Source organism: Crocuta crocuta, unplaced genomic scaffold (assembly GCF_008692635.1).
Source record: "Crocuta crocuta isolate KB4526 unplaced genomic scaffold, BGI_CrCroc_1.0 scaffold70, whole genome shotgun sequence".
In the NCBI taxonomy this organism is placed as follows: domain Eukaryota; kingdom Metazoa; phylum Chordata; class Mammalia; order Carnivora; family Hyaenidae; genus Crocuta; species Crocuta crocuta.
The window spans coordinates 9,412,998-9,436,258 of record NW_027528417.1 but is presented as its reverse complement, the minus strand read 5'-3'; the positions used below and the strand labels follow the sequence as shown (position 1 = coordinate 9,436,258).

At 40.5% G+C, this 23,261-nt stretch overlaps 2 protein-coding genes across 2 annotated transcripts in view; one reads left to right on the top strand and one right to left on the bottom strand.

The window, feature by feature from the left end:
* ATP13A4 (ATPase 13A4) overlaps positions 1 to 23,261 on the bottom strand; it is a 121,937-nt gene that overhangs the window by 10,380 nt on the left and 88,296 nt on the right. Inside the window, exons 18-28 of the mRNA XM_077754538.1 lie at positions 22,946 to 23,070; positions 18,318 to 18,481; positions 17,361 to 17,483; positions 16,074 to 16,153; positions 14,407 to 14,449; positions 13,895 to 14,004; positions 11,439 to 11,535; positions 9,843 to 9,915; positions 2,699 to 2,870; positions 1,514 to 1,707; positions 73 to 161 (exon numbers count right to left, since the gene is read on the bottom strand). Coding sequence (XP_077610664.1) covers positions 73 to 161; positions 1,514 to 1,707; positions 2,699 to 2,870; positions 9,843 to 9,915; positions 11,439 to 11,535; positions 13,895 to 14,004; positions 14,407 to 14,449; positions 16,074 to 16,153; positions 17,361 to 17,483; positions 18,318 to 18,481; positions 22,946 to 23,070 — 1,270 coding nt within the window. The remainder of the gene's footprint in view (positions 1 to 72; positions 162 to 1,513; positions 1,708 to 2,698; positions 2,871 to 9,842; positions 9,916 to 11,438; positions 11,536 to 13,894; positions 14,005 to 14,406; positions 14,450 to 16,073; positions 16,154 to 17,360; positions 17,484 to 18,317; positions 18,482 to 22,945; positions 23,071 to 23,261) is intronic.
* On the top strand, positions 7,393 to 7,905 carry LOC144223715 (large ribosomal subunit protein eL22-like). The gene is made up of 2 exons (XM_077754539.1): positions 7,393 to 7,592; positions 7,818 to 7,905. The coding sequence occupies exons 1-2, from the start codon at positions 7,393 to 7,395 to the stop codon at positions 7,903 to 7,905; spliced, it is 288 nt and encodes a 95-aa protein (XP_077610665.1).

The window sequence follows — 23,261 nt, the reverse complement described above, 5'->3', positions numbered from 1 at the left end:
TGTGACCTGCTTCATGCAGTCAGCGTGTTAGATAACTATAAACCCTCACCATAGCCCAGAGATAAGACTTACATCCAAACGCCTATATAATTCTGGAATATCAGCAAATAGAATGAATAGACACACACTCAGCTGTATGACCAGCACAACGACAAATATATCTGAGGAAATAAGAACACAAGCTATCATTTAGAGAAATCGGAGTATATACTGAGTTTCACATCTCTTGATAGACATATTCTAGATTAACACTGATTAAATTTACTTGATTCCTACATCCAAACACAGCATAATAAGTGGCAAGCACTCATTTCTATGCAATGGGTCTCACCTCCACAATTTCTATGCATGTCCTTGAGGCAGATGGAAATTTTCACATGCATGTTGTAAGTTTCAATGAATAAAAGTGGGAAACAGAGAGAGAGCAACATTGACCTAATATATTTTCAAAAAATGCCTTGAACACAGTTAAATATCTGAGTCTTTTTAATGCAAATCACCTGCTTCAAATTCTTTTTTGGGAAAAAGGAAGGCTGTAAATAAATATTGAAATTGCAGTCATGTAGAGGCCAACATTGGGCTGCTTTCTCATACCAAGAAGGAGAAAGGCAAAATAATTTTGTCTACACAAACAAATTTTTATGAGGATATTGATCCTTCGACTTGTGCTTCTAACTTTTCCAAATTAGGGGCGCCTGGTGGCTCAACAGTTTAGGCATCCGACTCTTGATTTCGGCTCAGATCACGATTTCACAGTCAATGGGTTTGAGCCCCACATCGGCCTCGGCGCTGACAGCATGGAGCCTGCTTGGGATTCTCTCTCTTTCTCTCTCTCTCTGCCTCTCCACTGCTTGTGCGCGTGCTCTCTCTCTCTTTAAAAATAAATAAATAAATAAATAAATAAATAAATAAATAAATAAATAATTTTTCCCAATTTGAGAAGCAGTGATGGGATACAAATAAATATTCCACAGGCTAAGCAGGTCACCCACGTCTCCTAACACGCACCCCACCCCAGTCCAGAATGTAAGGAGGCAGCATGCACTTTGGCCAAGAGCCTCCACAATTACTATCGCCAAGGTCCTTCAGGCTGAACCCACTCCCAGGCCGCCAACCACACAATGCCATCTTAACTGTTGTCTTCAAGGCAGGGGACATGTCCCAGCTGAGTGCTGGGACACCTCCCTCTGTCCACCTCCTCCCAGATGAATTCTGACAGGTACTGACAAGTGAGGAAAGAAATGAGTTGTCCCAATTTAGAGTGGTGCCAGTGAAAAGGTACCTGGAGACAAACTTCCAGTGAAGGAAAGAGGCAGAGAAAGAAGCCCTAGAATTTAATGCAGCTTTGAGGAAAGGAGCAAAGAATGAGGCTGCAGAAGGTGTTTTACAGAGCCCTGGAGTAAAGTTAGGAGGCCCAGATAGGCATCAACTCCGCTGCTGCTCCCCCAGTGACCTGGGCAAGTCTGTTCCCTCTGATGACTTCTCACCTCTGATCTGGTACAACACTACTCACAATTCTTATATATGGGCTGCCTGAATGGTTTTCCTTTAGAGAAAATGAGAGCCACAACGATACAGTTGATGGTTCCCAAGAACCATATGGTAGTGTTTTCGAAGCTTGTGAAGGCACCGTTACTTCCAATTTTTTCTGGAACAGTGGGAGAAATGGTTAACTTTGAGATGCTTTCATTTTGCACTGTGCAGGCACTAAAAAAAAAAAAAAAAAAAAGGAAACAAAAAAGGTAATGAAGTAAGAAGACAGGTTTCTATAGCATTGGTATCTATAGGATTCCATGCCCTCAATGCTTTCGTAATTACCTACACTTGGGGAAAGAATATACTGAAAGACAAGGAGAAAGAAACCATCACAGATCAATCTTTTGGATAGATGAATAGATAAAAGATAGATATATGATAGCTAGCTAGCTAGCTAGCTAAACAAGTTATTTATTCAATAATTTGGGTGCCCATCATGTATAGTAAGGTTATGTGGGAAAGAGATGAGTAAGCTATGATTTTTTCCTCTTGTGTCTTAAGACCTCTGAACATTGATAAATAGGGTGACCACATAATTTATCATCCAACAGGAACAGATTTGAATGTGAAAAGAAAAGACTAATATCTTCAGAAAAATTAGTTGCTGCCAGAGGAGCAATGCATAGAGGGGGTGAAAAAAACAGAGGAAGGGGATTCAGAGGTCCAAACTTGCAGTTATAAAATGAATAAGTCATGGGGATGCAAATTACAGCAAGGAACTGCAATCAAGAATATCATAATAACGTATGGTGACAGATGGTCACCACTTACCACGAATGATATAAAGATCTGTCAAACTGATAGCTTGTTACAAGTGTAACATTGTATGCCAATTATACTTCAACAATTAATTAACTAAAAAATAATTTCATTGGGATATCAGACTTAGTCTGGGGCTGCCTGGGAAAATTATAACGCATGGTCACCCTAGACATAAAAGAAAATCATGGATCATTACCACACAAGACAGGCAAAGGTAAGTGTCAATGAATAATATCCTCAACCTGTGCTACAGAGAAGAGAAGATCGCTGGAAAATTTCCCAAGGGACTTAAAGAAGCCAGCGCCTCCAGAGGAACGAAGAACAATTTGTTTCCTGTTATAAGGGCCAGGTGATGGTTGAAATTAGAATGTGAGAAGTTGGAACAGAGCTGTGACAGTACCTGTGCGGCTCCATGGAATACCAAGGCTGCCTCTGGACCAGAATGAAGCCCACGATGTGCATGGCTAGGCTCAGAAGAATGTTGAGAATCACAGACAGCAGCAGAGGTGGGGAGGTGAGCCGTCCTGCAGGCCTGAAAGGCGCCAGCTTGGGGTAGGCGCCATTCAGATTCACTACAAAGTAAATTCAAGTGTTATGCTTGTGAGAGAAGGAAAACATTGTATTCTTCATCAGAAGAACAGTGTAACTTCTTGGGCCCACACAGCCAAGGAAACTGACAAATCGAAATACATCAGGGTTTTGAGGGGACAAAATACAATGAATGGATTCACACTCAAGTCATATGAGCAATTCTTAAGAGAGCAGACAAAACAATCATGAAATGCTTTTATTCTTGCCTATTAAATAGGCAAAGACCATCAAATTAGAGGTGAGGACATGATGAAATGCACACTTTTATACACTGCTTGTGGAAACATACATTGACACAAACCTGCAGGGCAATTTGGCAATAAATATGAAAACACTGGAAAATGTTCATAACATTTGACATGGTTATTCCACCTCTGGAAATTTATCCTAAGCTAAAAAAAATCAGAAAGGTGCTCATCACTTACAGTAAACTATGGTACATCTCTATAATGAGGCAACAGGCAGTCAAGAAGAAGTAATGCTTTAAAATATTCAATGACAATGGGGCATGTAGGTGGCTCAGTTGGTTAAGTGTCTGACTCTTGATTTCGGCTCAGGTCATGATCTCACGGTCTGTGAGTTTAACATCTGCGCTGACAACTCAGAGCCTGGAGCCTGCTTCGGATTCTGTATCTCCCTGTCTCTGTCCCTCTTTCTCTCCCACTTTGTCTCTCTCTCTCTCAAAAATAAATAAACATTTTTTTAAAAAGTAACTATTTGAGCAAATATAAAAGGCTGTAGGGGTGCCTGGGTGGCTCAGTCGGTTAAGCGTCCAAGTTGGGCATAGGTCATGATCTTGCAGTTCATGGTTTTAAGCCACACATTGGGCTCTGCACTGATGGTGCAGAGCTTGCTTGGGATTCTCTCTCTCCCTCTCTCTCTGCCCCTCCTCCACTCAACACTTTCTCTCGTGATATGTATATATATATGTGTGTGTGTGTGTGTTTGTGTGATGTATATATATATATGTGTGTGTATATATGTGTGTGTGTGTATATATATATATATATATGGCTGTATAATTGTATTTTTGAGTTCTAATTCCATGTTTTATTTCTACATGGTTTAAAAGATGGGCACATAAAAGATAATATATATCTTTATTGTTGGGCACACATGAATAAAGATGTAACTGTGGCAGCAACAATATAAAAGGAGGAGACAGAGTTGTGAAAGAAGCAGAGTTTCCCCATGCTATTAAAGTTAAGATATGAATTCAAACTAGATTATGATCAATTTAGGATGCTACATGCAATCCCTTTGATTATCTATCATGTAATGAAAAAGCCAGAGATAGCATCATACTCAGGGAAGGGTGAAGGACTGAAAGCTTTACCCACTGTGTTCACAAGTGACATAGTCCTATATATTGGAAATCCTAAAGAATACACAAGAAAGGTACTAATGGGGTGCCTGGCTGGTTCAGTTGGTAGAGCATGCGATTCTTGATCTCAGGATCATGAGTTTGAGCCCCATGTTGGGCATGAAGCCTACTTAAAAAAATAAATAAATAAACTCCTGCTTCAGTTGTAAAAAAAAAAAAAAAAAGAAAGAAAAGAAAGAAAGAAAGAAAGCTACTAGAATTAATAAACAAATTCAGCTATATTGCAAGATCCAAGATCAACACATAAAATCAATTGTTTCTATACATTGGTAATAAACAATTTAAAAAAGAAATTAAAAGAACAATTGCACCTTCAAAAGCATCCAAAACAGTAAAAATATCTAGGAATAGGTTTAGCCAAAGAGGAGAGAGACTTGAACACTAAAAATCACAAAGCTTTGCTCAAAGAAATTAAAGAAAACATAAACAAATGGCAATACATCAGATGTTCATGGATTGGAAGGCTTAATATTGTTAAGATTTCAGTATTATTTAAAGTGATTTCTAGGTTAAGCACAATCCTTATCAAAATTCAAATGGCCTTTTTTCCAGCATGCTAAAGTTGATCTTCAAATTCATGTGGAGTTATAAGAGGCCCTGAGTAGTCAAAACAATCTTGAAAAAGAATAACATTGGAGGACTCATACTCCCTGATTGCAAACTTACTACAAAAACAGTAATCAGAACACTGTGGTAATAGAATAAGGTAATGGTATATAGACCAGTGGAATGGAACTGAGGATCCAGAAATAAGCCCATACAACTGTGGTCAATTGATTTTCAACTTGAGTGTCAAGACTACTCAACGGGGGAAATAACAACCTTTTCAACAAATGGTGCAGGGCAACTAGATTCCCACATGTCAAATAAGTGAATTTAGATCCCAACTTCAAATGATATATAGAAATTAACACACACACACACACATACACAATATAAGAGTCAATAACTATAGTTATAAATATGAGTCAAAAACTGTAAAATTCTTATTAGAAAACACAAGGTAAATGTACATGACCTTAGATTTGAAAATGTATTCTTAGATATGACCCTTAGAGAATGAGCTATAAAAGAAACAAAGTTTTCTACATTATCAAGAAAGCAAAAAGACAAAATACAATGGGAGAAAAGGTCTGCAATAATGTATCTGAGAAGGTTTTAACATCCACAACATGTGAAGAACTCTAGAACTCAACAATCGAAGACAAAAATCCAGTTAAGAGATGAGCAAAACACTTGAACAAATATTTCTCCAAAGAAGACATACAAATGACCAATAAGTACATGAAAATATGCTCAACATGATTAATTATTAGGGAAATAAATTCAAAGCCAGAATAAGTAACCATTCCATACCTACTGGAATGTCTAAAGTAACTTTTTTAAGTTAAGAACAAGTGTTGATTAGGTGGTGGAGAAATGGAAACCCTCATACATTGTTGGTAAGAATGAAAAATATGGTCACTCTGAAAAATAGTTCGGTGGTTTCTCAAAGAGGTAATTATATGATGACCATATGACCCAGCAATTCCATTCCTATGCCAAAAATAATTTTTATAAAGATTTTTTTTAATGTTTTATTTATTTCTGAGAGAGAGAGAGAGACAGCATGAGCAGGGGAGGGTCAGAGAGAGAAGGAGACACAGGATCTGAAACAGGCACCAGGCTCTGAGCTAGCTGTCAGCACGGAGCCCGACGCGGGGCTCGAAGCCATGAACTGTGAGATCATGACCTGAGCTGAAGTCAGACACTTAACCGACTGAGCCACCCAGGCGCCCCCAAAAATAATTTAAAACAGGGACTCAAACAGGTACTTATGCAAATATTTCTTGCAGCATTTTTTTTACAACAGCCAAAAGGAGACAGCAGCTCAAGTCAATCACCAGAAAAAATAAAGAAAATGTGGTATATACATAGAATGGAGTATTACTCAGCCATAAAAGGAATGAAGTTCTGATACAGGTAACAATATAGATAAATCTTGAAAACATTATCTTAATTGAAATAAACCAGATACGAAGGAACAAATATTATATGATTTGACTAACATGAAATATTATGAATAAGCAACTTTATAGAGACCAATAGTAGATTAGATTAGAAGTTACCAACCAGAGGCTGGGGAGGGGAGCAACGAGGAGCTTTTACTTTATGGGTACGGAGTGTCTGTTTGGGGAGATGTAACAGTTTTGGAAGTAAAGAGTGGCAAAGGCTGCACAAAACTGGGAATGTAATTAATCCTCCTGAGCTATACCCTTAAAAATGGTAAAAGTGGCAAATTTTATGTTATGTATATTTTACCACAACAAAAATAATTAAAATACATAATGACATGAAAAGTTATTACGAAGTTAAATGAAGAAAATGTATCCACAACCATACAGAGAACATAATTCAGATTTCTTCTTATATACACACACATCAGAAATCAGAATGCTTTAATGTGTTAGTTCTGAATGGTAGGATGAAGATGGATATTTTTCCTTTGTTATATCTTGCAATGCTTTCCATCTTTGTTTGACAATGAGTATGTATTAGTAACCATAAGAATGAAAAATTGTCGAGTTATTTACCAAAAAATAGAGGAAAATCCGGAGATGCTTGTTCTTAAACAGAGACCAATTATGGAAGAAATGAGGGCTGCTTTCAAAAGTCTGGAAGAAAGAATGTTCTGGGGAGAAAACATAGACTCTGTGCCACCCCAAACAGCAGAGCTGGGATGGGTGCAAGTTACAGAGAGATTGGTTTGGCTTCATCTGAAGAAGAACCCATATAACCGTATGGACTGCTCATAGGTGTTCTTTGCAGAGATGTGACAAGTATTTTATGAGCCCCATGTATACACCAGACACTGTCAGAAGTAGAGGGGACACGGCAGTACTCAATATAGACAAGGTGCTGTTCTCACAATGCATGTGAGAGGGGAGGCAGGAAGATGCAAATAAAAACAGAGATAAAGGCATAATTTCAGACTGTGAAAGGCACCACACACACACACACACACACACACACACACACACACACAATCAGAGCACAACTGTGCTTTCTGACTCCACTGCCACCATGGTGCCCATGGAAAAGTTTGTGGTGAAGGGGGGCAAAAAAAAAAGCAAGTTCTGATGTTTGCCCTTGACTGCACCCACCCTGTAGACGAGGGAATCATGGATGCTGCCAATTTTGAGCAGGTTGTTCAGGAGAGCATCAGAATGAATGGAAAAGCTGGGAATCTCCGTAGAGGGGTTCTAACCACTGACAGAAGTGAGAGCAAGATTACAGTCACTTCTGGGGGCCTTCTTCCAAATGTGTTGAAACATCTCACCAAAAAAAAAACATGTGAAGGGGGCACCTGCACAGCTCAGTTGGTTAAGTGTCCAATTTAGGCTCAGGCCACGATCTCATGGTTCCTGAGGTTGAGCCCCACATGGGGCTCTGCGCTGACCGTGTGGAGCCTGCTTGGGATTGTCTCTCTCTCCCTCTCTTTCCACCCTTCCCCAACGTGTGTTCTCTTGCTCTCTCTCTCTCTCTCAAAATAAATAAATCAACTTAAAAAATATTTGAGGAAGAATGATCTATGTGATTCATTGCACATAGTTGCTAACAGCAAAGAGAGTTACAAACTATGTTACATCTAGATTAACCAGGATGAGGAAGAGGAAGAAGAGGAGGATTAAAATGCATTTATCTGGAATATTTTGTATAAATTCTTGAATAACCTTGGCAACCCCCCCCCCAAAAAAATAGAGCATAATTGTGTGATAAAGGATAATTGGCTTGGTGACTACTTGAAGTGACTTTCCTGAGGTGGTGACATTTGAGCTAAGATCTGAATAACAAGAAAAAGTCAAACCCATAGAAAGATGGAAAGGGAGAGTGTTTTCAGCAAAGAAAAGAGCAAAAGCAAAGGGACTGTGGTGACCACAAGCTTGACAATGCTCAAGCGACGTGAAGACCCGGGTGCCTGAAACAGGAAGGCAGCAATGTGGTTGTAAGTGAAGCAGAAGCAGGCGGGGGCTAAAGCATTTTAAGCAGGTGGGTGACAATAAAATTTACTTTTCACAATCAACACTCTTATGACTCTTTGAAAGGAAAATGGGGGTGAGGGGAAGCAAGATCAGTGGTGAGGTTGTTGGGGGAATCTGCAAGGGAGGTGACATGGCTCTGTATCAGGGGGTACAGAGCTTTGGAAAGCAGAGCTAACAGGAACTCTATCCGTAGGGATGTGAAGGGTAAAGGAAAGAGAAACCAAGATGGCTCCAGGTGTTCGAACGAGGAGGTAGCTAGTGGAACTATTTGACCAGAATGCAAGGAAAGGAATTTGTATGGTGTTTTTTCTTTCACTGAGGTATTCTAAGTGCCTATTATGGTTAAGTAGTACAAATGGGGCACTCAAAAAAAGCTAATGATTTTGTTGAATATTGGATCCAGGAGAAGATAAGAACGTATATTTATATGCTGATCCAGCAGACCAGAGAAAAGGGGATGATGGTGAAGAAAGAGATTATTACAGAAACAAAATCCCCAAGAAAGTAGGAAGAGGTAGGATTAAAAGTATAAGTGGAGATGTTGGCATTTAGACGTAACAGAGAGGAAAGCAGAGAATCTGGTGGTGGGGAGTGGATGGGATGAGGGGGGAAGCCTACAGCAGAGAACTGGGGAGATAATTCATGTTAATCAAGAGGTGGAAGTAGGAGTGGCCTAATGGCAAGATTATCTTTAATCTTTGTTCAAAATTCAGAAAGGCTTGGGGCGCCCGAGTGGCTCAGTTGGTTAAAACCTCCGACTTCGGCTCAGGTCATGATCTCATGGTTGTGGGTTCGAGCCCCACATCGGGCTCTGTGCTAACAGCTAGCTCAGAGTCTGGAGCCTGTTTCAGAGTCTGTGACTCCCTCTCTCGCTGACCCTCCCCTGCTCACGCTGTCTCTCTCTCTCTCTCAGAAATAAATAAAACATTTGAAAAAAAATTTTTTTTAATCCTGAAAGGCTTTAGATTTAGAGATCTAAATCAGGGGTGCCTGGGTAGCTCAGTCAGTGAAGTTTCCAACTCTACGTTCCAGCTCAAGTCATGATCTCCTGGTTCATTAGATAGAGCCCCGCATGGGGCTCTGCGCTGACAGCATGGAGCCTGCTTGGGATTCTGTCTTTCCCTCTCTCTGCTCCTTCCCCACTTACTCTCTCCCTGGAAGTAAATAAATAAACTCAAAACAAAAAAATCTAAAACATAAAAGCTATCCAGCTTCTATAAAATGGGCACATTTTAACTGTGATTACACCTGAAAGCAAACTCAAGTCAGCATTCCTGATTTTCAAAGTGCATTTTTCATTTTAAGTCTTTGGTGACCATTATGGAAGCCCTGTAATTTTGTGGAAAACAGAAAAACAACTCGCCAGCCTTTCCTTGGCTGATACTTTTCTTTCAACCCAACACTCAAAAACGGGGCTCCTATTCCTCTTTCTCTCTCTGCATAGACCTTTGGGCATCAGTCCCACATCCCTGAGGCTGCAACTGGTGTCCCTCCTGGTGGCCAGCCCTCCTGGGGCAGGGGGCCAGAAAGTTCTAAAAATGTCTTACTTGTTACACCAATAAGAGTTGTGATGGCCAGATCCTGGAACAGAAACTGGTAATTCGAAAGGCTGTTTGTCTCCTGAAAATAAAAAGAAAAGCAGGTCAAAAAAGTGGTGACCTTCTGGATGAAGTCTAACACCAATCGCATTCATTTTTGTCCCCGCAAGATGGGATTTTACGAGAAGAAGTGTGGCCAGGGTCCTGTTCGTGTTGGTGGATGTACCAAAGAAAGACTGTAAAACCCTCTCTAATCAGGAGGCTACCTCCGGGTGCTGTCTAGGCTGAGTCCTTTAAGCTTCAATATCCCCTTGTTGAGGAGGACATCTTACTCTACTAGATCCGTCTCTGATCTCTTTTCTACCTGCTAAGCAGGAAAGTCGGGGTTTGGTCTGGCACAACAGGACAGTGAGTTCCCAGGAGTAGTAAGTGACAAATGTATCGTGATCTTACCCAAATTTTACCGATGGAAAAAGAGAATAACTGAACCCACTATTTGCATTCTTGGGTGTGATTAAAAAGTCCTGATAAGGCCTCTTTGATATTCTTGAGGGAAAAAATGTTAGGATCTTGCTGATTTCAAGTAACTTGCTTGCTTGCCCCCTTTTAGTGGAAAGGAGCTCAAGATGACCCATGTTTAACTCTATAGCGTGACTTGTTGGGATTCCAAAATAGGACCAATTTCCGTACACAGCCTCTCCTTCTCCATCTCATTCACTGTGAGTGGGAAAAGACAGAAGTCACCTGAAAATAACAAAACTAAAACCTTCAGCCCAGAAGCGAGAGGGCAGGACATACACATGAATCTGAAGGAATCAGCAATATGCTGCTTGTTCTTGCTCATGAGAGTCAATCGCAAAGTTTTCAGGGATTTTTTTTTTTTGAACCGGTTGTTAAACAACACCCATTATAAAACTGAAATTGTACGAATCTACCATTAAATACACTATGCTGAAAACAAAGCTAACAAATACCCCCCATCCAGCACTTCCTAGTCATTTTCCTACATTGTGCTGTTATCTATGCACTTTAAGATATTTACAACTCTTCTATCTCTGGGGTGCAAGCACTTCATAATGACATGCCATGATGCACATCTCTTCCCAACTCCATGCTCAGTGACATCAGGTAGACAGCTGGAAACCAGCCAAGGTGGGCATAGTTACACCACGGAAATTGGCAAACATGAATAACCAGGGCTTGCTCGCCCAGGGAGAGCGCCTCTGAAACATTCACCAGCTCCCCAATCCCAGAATAGTCTCTCTACTGAATGGTATGCTCGGGTAGAGACACACTGGAACTGAGAAGATGGAGACCTGGCTCAAGCAGGTGGAAGTAACTGCAAGAAAGCACTATGTCCTGATGATGGTCAGCTACCGCTGCATACAAAATGTCTCCATCAGAGAGTCAGAGACTGGACATCATCAACTTCTCCTGTGTGCATCTGTCTATTTCTGATTCAGTTTCACTATAAAGGTAGTTTCAGAGGCCATTGGTCCTCCAGGCTCCCCACGTGCACCCTTCCTGAAGAGGCCCTGCAGGTTGGAAGGACGCAACCCCTTGATTCAGTAATCACCAACCAAGAGCTCGGGTCCCCAGTCATACCCAGTAGAGCAGCAGGACACCGACATACTGGATCATGCTGTACAGAGCCATGTACTTGAACATGCAAAATGAGGTCACGAGAGCGGCACGCCCTTCCCTGTGTAAGCAAAGGAAGGAAAGAGGAAGGAGATGAGAGGAATGAAAACAAAGGAGGTCAGTGACTGTGTGCTGCTCAGCTGAGCTTAGGAGAAAAACTGCAAAGCTTGATCACTCAATGGTTTGTCTGACAGATGGGACAGCCTTGAGCCAGAGGGAGATGGCTGCCAGGATGCTCAATGAATAGACTTTCGGGAAAGACCAATTCCAGGCCCAGATTCACAGCCTTGGTCCAGTTCTGGAGCCCAGATTGCATGGTGGCCTCATGCTCTCTGTGGGCATTATGACAGAGCAGAGTCAGAGGGCCTGGGGACCGGTACCGACTCACGGGTGTAATTTGGAAGGTCATTTCCTTCTGCCAGTCACAGTTTCTTCATCTGTGAACTAAGGAATCTAGATAAGATTGCAGGTTGGGGGGCAATTTTCATGCAGGTGTTTCATTTTATTCAAGTCATTTGGCTGTCACCACTTTTTCTAAAACTGGACTAAAACAGTATCTATGCTCAAATTCATCATATATCGAATTTAAATAGGCTGGGAACAATGAACATGTTTGTTTTCGTTACTGGAGATGGACTTTGAGTAAATGGCATATATTTAAAGCACAAAATAGATTACTTACGAAATGCCACTTTTATCACTTTGGTTGGAAAGTAAATAGAGTTTACATGTACTTCTGGTCATAACGTTTTCTGGGGATTCTAAAACCTGATTTCAAAGCAGGTTCGTCCCTGTACTGGGGCTCAGCTCTCAGCTGCTGTCATTTGCTGTACTTGAAGGTAGTTTCTCTTCATCTTTCCCCTCCCCTTAGAAAGGGTTTTTGCGTTCCATCCACCTATAGCAACCAATTCCACCTCCCCAGCCGCCTTCTTACTTTTCCCATTACCTGTGATTTATCTGTGTATGTGTTTATTGCCTGACTTCTTCACCAGAAGAAAGCTTTATGAGGTCAAGGAATGTGTGATTTACTCGCTTCTGGATCTCCGGTGTCTCTACCAGTTCCTGGCACTAAGTGCCTGCTCTATAAATATTTGTCAAATGCACACACAAATTTTTAAAAATTTGGGAGGAGCTAGCCAAATCATTATTTTAATGTGGTGGGAATAGTGTGACTTGTGCAGACAAAACGTATTTAAATAAAATCTGTTCTAACATAATTTCTAATCGTATATGGCTGTGTGAGCTTGGGCACCTCAAGTAAGTTCTCTAAACCTCCATTTCTGGGACGCCTGGGTGGCTCAGTTGGTCAAGTGTCCAACTTCGGCTCAGGTCATGATCTCACGTTTCAAGCCCCACCTCGGGCTCTGTGCTGACAGCTAGCTCAGAGCTGGGAGCCTGTCTTTGGATTCTGTGACTCCTTCTCTCTCTGACCCTCCCCTGCTCACACTGTCTCTATCTCTCTCTCAAAAATAAATTAAAACAAACAAAAAAAACATTTAAAAAATTTAAACCTCCCTTTCTTTATTTGTAAAAGGAAATAGTGACCACTCCTACATCTCCAGGCTGTTTGGAAGTATATAATAATAGGTATTAAAGCACTTCATAAACTGTAAATACACGCTAGGTATAATCACCCAAAGCGGCCACAGTGCTAACCATCTCTAACATTCAAATAAAACAGAGCGGAAGTGCATATTCTGGGAGGAGCAGATAAAGTACCAAGGGAAATTTTAGAAGAAGCAGCAAAGATGAGTTAATATTTTGAAAACTGGGGATGGGAAGGATATTCCAAAGAAGCATAAATAGGCCAGAGGAAAAGGGGGCAATCGGGGAAGGGAAAGTTTCTGTCTGCCCCCCATTATAAAGCATCTATAGAAATGTGTATAAAAGTAACAATAATAAGATCAACACTTTCAAAGCAGTCACAAGTTCCAGGTTCCACGGGTACCTGGGGGGCTCAGTGGGTCAAGCATCTGACTCTTGATTTCAGCTCAGGTCATGATCTCAGTTTGTGAGTTCAAGCTCCAAGTCAGGCTCCTCACTGTTCATAGACCCTGCTTAGGATTCTCTCCCTCCCTCTCTCTTTGCCCCTCTCCTGCTTCTGTCCCTCCCCTGCTTGTGCTCTCTCTCTCTCTCTCTCTCAAAATAAACTTTACATGTAAAAAAAAAATTCCAGATTCCAATTTTCTAAAAATAACCTATTGAGTGATTTTCATTGTACCACTGCTCTCCCACAAATATTTTTAACCCCAGGCAGGTCCACTCAGGAGCAGAATGGCTGACTGCACTGCCCTGCAAAGCACCCACCCACCCCACCCAGGGACACAAAATTTCCCTGTTCCTTCCCTGGCTGAACACTGGGGTCTGAACCTGAAAGTCAAGCGAGATTAAAACAATGCTGATGGAAAGCGTCTACTTACTTGATAAGGTGAGGTACACACTCAATGTTTGGAGTCTTAGAAGTGAAAGGTGAGGCCACGGATGCCTCCTGCTCTGATAAAGAGATGCCCACGTGAGCCATTTTCAAAGCCTGAAAGCAAAGGGTCACCTTACTCTCCTTCCACACCCACAGACGTGTCTCCTGAGGCCACCTGGGAAACGCCTATTGAGTTAGCCTTGCGGTGGCCTGCGGACCCAAGCACAAGTCAGGAGAGGACCAGATTTTGTTCTGCCTACTGCATAACAAAGAGAAGGCACGGGGACATGTAGCCAAAGAAGTCTACACTGACGACTGAGTCACTGTGTGGCCTTGGTCAAAACCCTCCCCAACCCTTCATATCAGTTCCTCCATCAAGAAGAATGGAAATAAGTGTGTATCTCAGGGATATTATGTCTAAAGGACTCCAGGCAAGTGCAATTAAGTAGTGTAAGTCCCGGTCTGTCGTGTTGTGATTATGGCCCCACACACTGGCAGCTACTGGCCGCTACTTACCCCACAGTCATTGGCTCCATCACCGCACATACCTACAAAGTAACTAAAAGGGAACTGTGTTAATTATAGGGGATATGAAAGCAATTTTAGCTGCCAATTTCTCTAATTAAAAAAAAAAATAAAATGAACTTCGTTACTTAGGGTGCAAACTGATTATTGATTTTAAGGGAGTTTTCTGAAGGATCTGGTTTGACTAAAAGTAAAGTATGACTCAGCAGCTTCCACAATAGATTAAAAAATCCAGGACAACACTCCTGACTCCAAGCACTTCACTGCTTCAGAGGCAGTTTTGCTGGCTGTAAAATGGGACGTTCACAATTATACGCCATGATACCATGGCACAGTGATACCATGGCACAGAGACGGCACCAGATTTGAAGCCAGATCGAGATCTTTGACCTGATCTCTTGAGCACTTTGACCTGACCACGTTACCATTTGGGCCATTATTTTTCTCTCCTACAAAGTGTTGTGAGTATTCAGTGAGATGCTATATGGAAAAGTGTCTAATAATTTCTAAAATGATAGACAAAAATTACTTGGTGGTGCTGTAAATAATAACAACCATCTTACGAGTCACTCAGCTAAAAAAAGTTTGCCCAGAGTTGAAGAAAGAAATTTTCCATCTTACCAGTCACTCAACTAAAAAAAAAAAAATGCCCAGACTTGGAAGAAAGAAAATACATCCCTGCTCGCTCTTTTGTTCTTGGAGGCTGAGTGCATACTGCTGGCTTTAATTGTTGACAAAGATTATGGATAGCATGCTTTTTAAGGTAGAAGTGCTCTGACAGTATTTACAGAATTTTTACATTTGTGTTCCACACAGCCATATGAAGGCAACTAGTTTACTGTCTGGTTTTTCAACCATGTTGAGAAGACAGGGCTTTCTGAATCAAGAAGCTTGCCTAGTGACTAAATCAAGTGGGATGAAGTGGGAGTGAGAAGGAGTAAGTCATGTCTATGTGGTCTAGTGCCAGAAGCTGAAGAAAACTCATAGGACTCCATGGGTTCTATTAACAGGAAATAAAGGGTCTCAAACGATTGGCACTTTATTTGAACTGCCTATTTCATAATGGAGACCCTTTGTGTTAAAAGAGAAGTATTATTCTTATTTAGGACAGAGAGGATGCTTTGCCTTATNTTGAACTGCCTATTTCATAATGGAGACCCTTTGTGTTAAAAGAGAAGTATTATTATTCTTATTTAGGACAGAGAGGATGCTTTGCCTTAAAAATATTTTAATATTTATTGTGAATCTCTTGCCATATGAATCTCCTAACATCACAACTGTGATGATAACTTATAACATCTAAATTCTCACTGTACCTTTAGGAGCTGAACTCAAACTACCCTTCCAGGTTCATTTCTCACCACACACTTTCATGGCCCACATGTTCCAGTCCAATGGTTCTCAACTCTGGGTACAAAATTGACTCATTTGAGGAGCTTTGAAAAAACACTGATGTCCAAGCCTCACACTAGCAACTGAATTAGCCTCTCTGGACAGTGGGGTCCCGGTATCGTTATTTTTTCAGAGCTCCTAGGGTGACTGTCATATGCAGTTAGGTTAAAAACCACTGCCCTAGTTGACTTCCTGTACCTCTTACACTCTCCCTGGCTGTCATGCCTCCAGGCACTTCATACCACCTAAATTGGTAAGGAACCTACTCCAGTTTCTGAAATTCTTCCACCAGACTGGATTTCTGCCCAGGAGACATTCTTGCAAAGATGGTCCCATTCATCAGTATCTGTAAGGAACCCAAGAGAAACTTTCTATCATGTCAGTTGATCATACATGAGATAATTGATAATACTTAGAACACTGACTGGAAAATAATATCCATGAACAGCAAAAACAATTTGTTTCCAAGAAGTCCTTTTTTGGATTTCAAGACATTGAGACCTTGGTCATCAAGTAAGTGACCAGGGAGACCAAAAATCAGTCAAAACGACTGCTTAATAAAAATATTGGATGAAAATGATGGTCTTCAGGAATTTAGCTGAGCTGCCGTCAAGAATGCGGTAAAAAAATCCTGAGCTTAATGGAATCTTGAACCAGTAGAGTAGGAGAAAATGCAAGATATCAAGAGGTCAGCAGCCTAGAAAAAGGAAAGGAAGCAACTGCTTCTCAGAAAATTGTTCAGAACTAGCAGAAAAACAACCTAATGATGAAATGGTGACAATTAGTGGTCTTCGATTTAACCATACCATCTGGGTTTGACCAATTGTGGAGTTCAGCTGATATCTCAAGTCTAATTTTGGCTATGGAACATGGATAGTTTGGAGATATAAAAACCTATACCAGCTCCATCCACCTGAGCTGTATTCAACAGAGTCTGAATTCTTCTGTGTCAGATCTCTGTGTTCCTTGCTCTTCTTGAAAGTAACTCAGCTTAACGTTTGATCAGCCTCTAAGTCTTTATTTCCTAAACGGTACCTAGACAATAAGCAATTGAATACAAATAACTTATCTTTGGATTACACTAGACACAATCTCTAGTTTGTCCACATGTTACATATATAACTTACCTGCCCTTGCTATGGGTTTGTTCTTCATCAGAAAATTGTTAAGTCTGACCCTCTGTTGTGTACATTCTCTTTCAAAAACCTAACAGAATTCCTCTATTCTTGGTCTGCTTTCCTGTATAATTGCTGGATTTCCCCTACACTGTTAGACCCCTAACCATGATGGTATAAAGACAGCAACCTAAAAGCAATCCTTATGACGTGAGAAGTCCCTAATACTTTATTTCTATAGATGGTGAGAAATGGGCTAATCAAATTTGCTAGTTTTAAATCTAGTAAGAAATGAGACAAGAAAAATGTTTGCCTCTTTATGACATGTTCAGTAGGTATTTCTTACCTAGTTAAAGGTTTGAAATTACTTAGGAAAATGTTCTGTACATGGCATCATCAGTGTCTTTGCTGGGAGATTGATACTCTCTTAAAACTTACCTTTGGCAGTAGGCTACTGAAATGTTGGCTTATAACCTGAAAGGATTTTCCACTTAAGGCAAAATGGTAACTTCCTTCTCTGCCATGATCAGAGACTTCTTCCTTGATATTAATGTAATTATCCTGCAAAAGCAAAACACAAGTTAATTGAGACATTTGATAGAGTGGTAAAGGACCACAAGTATATCAGAGAGAAGGCCATGATGATGGTTTGGGGTCTCTCTTTAAAAGTCACACTCTAGCCCCAGTTCCTCAGAGGGGCACTTTCTCTTTGCTGGATCAATCTTTGCATATCACAGCCTCTAGTGAATAGGAGAATAACACTTACTCATGTCCTCTTCTCAACCTGATTTGATCTTGGTGAGTCCCAGAGAAGAGCACATTTCACACATTTCGAGTGTAAAATACAAAACACTACAACTTAACAAATCTCTCCCTGAAGTGAGAACTTACCATTTTTTTTTTCCTTATAGAATTAATATTGTTCCACAAGGACACAATAGAGATTGAATACTGACAAGATTGGGAATAAATGGATAAAACTTTCTCCTGGCCCGAAGGCATAGTCTAATTTTCCAATGTGCACAGCAGTTTCTCTCCCAGGGACTAAATCTCCTTAGGACCAAATGGGATGGGTAGCAGGCAAGAGGAAGATGATAATTTAGATTGGCAGTCCCCTTACTGCCGCTCTATATTCTTTCTCATATAGAGCCAACAACATTATCACACTTAAAATAATGGATTCTTTCCAGCACCCAGGACAGCACTATACATTCAAGCTCAGTAGGAACAGTATGAGAAACTGATATGAGTTCTTCAAACTCCATATGTGTTAGGCACTTGGGGAAATATGTTGACCCTAGGTCACCTGTACATCTCTTCCAGTCAAAGCTGCCCAGTAGCCAACACTGGGAGTCAAGTTAGGTAATATGGCAGCAGGTCTGTTTTTAGGTATACCTGATGGCTGTATGCAATGTGCTTCTTCTCTTCTACTAATTTCCAAGATATAGATGCTGATGAGGATCCAGTGCTTTCATTCGCTTCAATGAGAATGACTTTTTGGTTTTCAGAAACCATTCCAGACTTTCTGGCCACTGTTATTGCAGTCTGAAGATTGTCTCCTATAAGAAAGGAAAAGCGTATCAAGGTGAGATTGAAAAGATAGAACCAATTCATGTAGGGCCTGAAAAAGTAGGGTAAGGAGTTCAGAATTTAGTTTAGGTGTGGAAAGAAAGAATTTCTAGGCCTCTCTCATGCTGATTCTCCATGAATCCATGATCCCTTTCTTGATTCTTATTCCTTTTTATCTGGTTACTTCATAACCTACCAGTATATTTTTTCCAGAGAGTGGAAAGGCAAAACAAAAAGGCAAAATTCAAATCTATTTCCATCATTTTTTAGGTTGGTAAACATTTATCAAAGCCCTACTGATTTAATATAGTACCAGGTGGTTCCACTTTCAGCCAATTTGGAATAAGACCACTAAAATCTATCTCTCCCACTGATTACAATGGAAAACTATGGGGAAAATACAAAAATCAACTATCCAAGGACTTTGAAGAGTAAACATAAGGGAGAATGTGGAAGGGAGTCAAATTTGGAGAAATAACCTACAAGGTGGTGACATTCTTGTTGTTTTTTTCCTCATGTGTGACCTGAGTGTGAGCCCCAGTCCCAGAGCTGTGAAGGATGCTAAATACAACTCCAAAAGAAATTTAGTTTTTCTGACCAGAAAAACCAGAAAGAGAAAGGCTTGGAGGCTGAAGAATCTCCAGGGGAGACCCTGGAAAGGAGACAGGTATACAACCAGACTAACTGTGAAAACTCAACCCAGAGCTGTGCATGTGCAGAACAAACCCGGAGAAGGAGAGCAGAACCCTCAAGAATTGAACCATGATATTAATCACCTCCATAGCTTAGAGTTTTGTTTGCTAAAACAAACAAAAATAACCCTCAACATTCACTAGAGGATTTTAACAAGATCCAAAGTCTCACAATACAATACTTTCAATGCTCAAGAAATTTAACATACAAAAAAACCCTGGAAAAAGTGGTCAATTCTCAAGCTGCTTGTCCCAGATGACCCAGATATTAGAATTACCAATGTTCTTAAAGCAGCCATTATAAACCTCCTCCATGAGGCAGAGGTTAACACTCTTAAAATAAATGACAAGATAGAAGGTCTTAAGAGAAAAATATATATACTCTATGAATAAGAACCAAATGACTACTTTAGAATTGACCAACATAATAACTGAAATAAAGAGTTCCCTGGGCGCTCTCAAAAGCCGAATAGAGGTGACAGGAGAAGCAGTGAGTGAATTTGAAGATAGATCAATAGAAGTTATACCAGCTGGAAAACAGAGAAAATTTTAAAAAAATAAACAAAAGAACAGAGACTGGAGAATGACAACAGTCATGCCATTAGAGTCCAGGGAGGAAGGGAGAAAAGGATCAGAACAGGAAAAAAATATTTTGAAGAAATAAAGCAGATAAGTTCTCAAATATGGTAAAAAATTTAAATTTATAGATTTAAGAAGCCCAGTGAATCCCAGGTAAGATAAACTCAATGAGAACCATAACCAGAAACACTACAATCAAACTTCTAAAAACAAAGATAAAGAAAATATCTTAAAAACAGCTAGAAAAAATAATGTGTTAGGGAATGATTATTCAAATTATTACAGGTTTCTCATCAAAAAACATGGAGGCAAAGTGACAGAGAAATATCTTTGAAGTGCTGAAGAAAGAACTATGAAGCTATGAAAGTCTCCCTTCAGAAGCAAAGGAGAAATAAAGCCATTCTTAGAGGAAGGGAAACTAAGATACTTTGTTGTTAGCAGACATGCTCAAAAAGAAATGATAAAAATTCTTTAGGCTGAAAGGAAATGACACCAGAGAGAAACGCCTAACATTAGGAATAGAAGCATAGCAAATGAAATAATAAAGATCTGGGTGAATATAAAAGTCTATTTTTCTTCACTTGTGTGTAACTCTTGCCTATTGAACGTGAAAGCTTTAACATGGTCTAGCGGGGTTTTCACTGTCATAGACACGACAACTTTAACGTAAAGGAGAGAAGGCCAAGGACGTTTATGGTTGTAAGCCTTCTTGAAAGGGCTAAGTACAGATGCAATTCTTAGAGCAACCACTGAATAATAAATAACTTCTGACTGACTATCCCTAACATGGCTTTCTTCTGGTTTCTACCAAAGTATTTACAAGGAAGCCCAGAAGAGCTAACAGGTGGGCAGGAGCTTCTCTACCCTGAGGCTAGAGCCCTAAGAGCTAAGAGGTGTCCTCCACATGCCTCAGCAGGGCAGTGATAGTTGGGCTGCTTTGCAACGCAGGACAATTTTGCCATCCACCACCTGAGAAGCTTCTACTGTTTGGGATATCTAGGTCCAGGCCTGAGTCTCAGTCATCTGACAGAGTACTATAACAACCCATTTTAGAAGTCTCAGAAGCTAGAGAGGAAAATATCAGGCAGAACGACCAGAACATATGACAGGCAAAATAGAGAAGTTGCTGGAGATAGATAAAACTTGCAGTAACTTGCGGCAACTGGGTGGCTCAATCAGTTAAGCATCTGACTTCGGTTCAGGTCATGATCTTGCAGTTTGTGAGTTCAAGCCCTGTGCGGGACTCTGTGCTGACAGCTTGGAGCCTGGAGCCTCCTTCAGATTCTGTGTCTCCGTCTCTCTCTACCCCTCCCCCATTTGTTCATTTCTTTCTCTCTCTCTCTCTGAAATTAACATTAAAAAAACCACCATTCATTAACTCATTAAAAATAATGAGAGCACTTAAAAAAACTCAAATATAGCCCTTCTCCCCCACTCTTCCCCCCCAAAAAAAGGTTTTCCAGAGTCATTCCCCCCCAAAGCATGATTTCAGAGCTTAACATTTAAGAGGTAATTTGAAGGAGATAACGGTCATTTTTGGAACTTGAGTTTCTGGTTTGGAAACACTGGAAAAAATCTTAAAACACGAAGCAAAATGATAAAAATATGAGAATCACAAGAAAAAAGATAAGAGACAAAGAAGATAAATCCAGAAAGCCTATCAAGTGAATAACAGAAATTTCAGAAGGGGAATAAAGGAAGACAGAACAAAGGCCATAATTAAATGAACGACAGAGCAACTTTCCCTGATAGGAAGAGGATAGATTAAAAGTGCTTACGTTTAATTAATTAATGAAATCAATGAAAAAGAAAGACAAACATATAGACATACTCTGGTAGTATTTGTAAAGTCCAAAGTTAAAGAAAACGATAATATACAGAAGAGAACAAATTACCTACTGTGGCCTGGCATTGGAGTTGTAATAACACCTAGAGATCATTAAGGAAAAAAAAAAAAGGACTATAACCCCCAAATCTTATATTCCGACAAAATGGCACTCACCAGTCAGAGCCAAGAAAGATATGTCAGGATATGTACGAAATCAGAGAGCATATCATCCTTCTGTCCTGTCCAGGGACACGTCTTGAGAAGAGAAATTTAACCCAGCAAGCAAAATAACAGAACAGAAATTCCAATACGAGGGAAGAAGTGAAGAAGTAGGGTACAGAGTGGTGTGTTCTTATTTCTCCATACATCTCAACACTAAGGATAGGTTGTGAGAATGTGTAAAATAAGTGCTAAATGAGGATTTTTGAAACAGAAGGGTCATGATGGAAGGGTAATTCTAAGTAGTAACTTAACTCAGCAGTGCCTACAAGTTGGATTCAGGGACTCAAAAGGAAGAGGGTAAAAGGGACCCTTAAGTCTCCTGTATTGTGGGGGTAGAGTGGGAGATGGAGAGCTACAGAGGAGAAGATAGAAGTATCCTAGAGCTCCCCACGGTGAAAGTGGATTCAGGGGCAATGGTCTGGGGAATGAGGGCTCTGGTGGGGAAAGAGTGAACCTCGGTAACACAACGGTCAGAGTTCAATGCATCTGACTTGAAAGCAGGGAAAGATAGGCACACACTGAAATCTGAACGCATTAGGAGATGATCTATTCTCCACTAAGAAGCATTCGTTAAGAAATCTTATACACTTCTCTCGCATGATCCTTTCTCACCACTCTCTTGTAGGACTTGGGGTTTGAGAGAAGCACAGGGGACAGCTTTTTTTGGGTTTTTGTTGTTTTTGTTTTTACCACCAGAATCATAAATCTCACTATTGATGGGTCTTCAGTGTAGTTAACAGTCCTACTAACATTTAACAACAAAAATCGTCGTCTGTGCCTGGCTCACATCTCCTTGTCATCCAGGGTATTACCTCAAATGGCCCTTCTCAGAGAGGACATCGCATATAAAGTAGCCAGTCGGACATGCTTTACCACATCACCCTGTTTTGTTTTATGTACCTTGTAACTCTGATTGCTAGCTGCTTATTTGATCAATTGATTATTTTTCTATCTCATCCCACCTGGAGAGAAACGTGGTGAGGGCAGTAACTTGGCTTTTCTGTTGCTGATCTCCAACACCTAGAAGGGTGTCCAACCCACAGTAGGTAGTCAACAATCTTTGTGAAATGAATGGATCTTGTCTATTTCCACATCAAATTCTTTCTGTTCCCACGGACAGCTTTGTTCTATACCTGTGATCATTACAGTCCTTATCCGGGCAGAGATGAGCTCTTCCAGAACAGGTTTTGTTTCTTCCTTCAACCGATTCTCCAAGATGAGCAATCCCAGAAAAATCAGATCTGATTCTACTTTGTCCCTGGAAGCATATATATAATTGAACAGAAATAGCACAATACAGGGGGTCCTGGGTGGCTCAGTCGGTTAAACATCCGACTCTTCACTTTGGCTCAAATCATTATCTCATGGTTCATGAGACAGAGCCCCACACTGGGCTCCACACTGATGGCACGGAGCCTGCTTGGGGTTCTCTCTCTCGCTCTCTCTCTC

Coding starts and splice junctions, on each gene's coding strand:
- LOC144223715 (XM_077754539.1), top strand. CDS start 7,393: ATGTTTGCCCTTGACTGCACCCACCCTGTAGACGAGGGAATCATGGAT. Junction 7,593..7,817: donor AATGTGTTGAAACATCTCAC/CAAAAAAAAAAC, acceptor AATAAATCAACT/TAAAAAATATTTGAGGAAGA.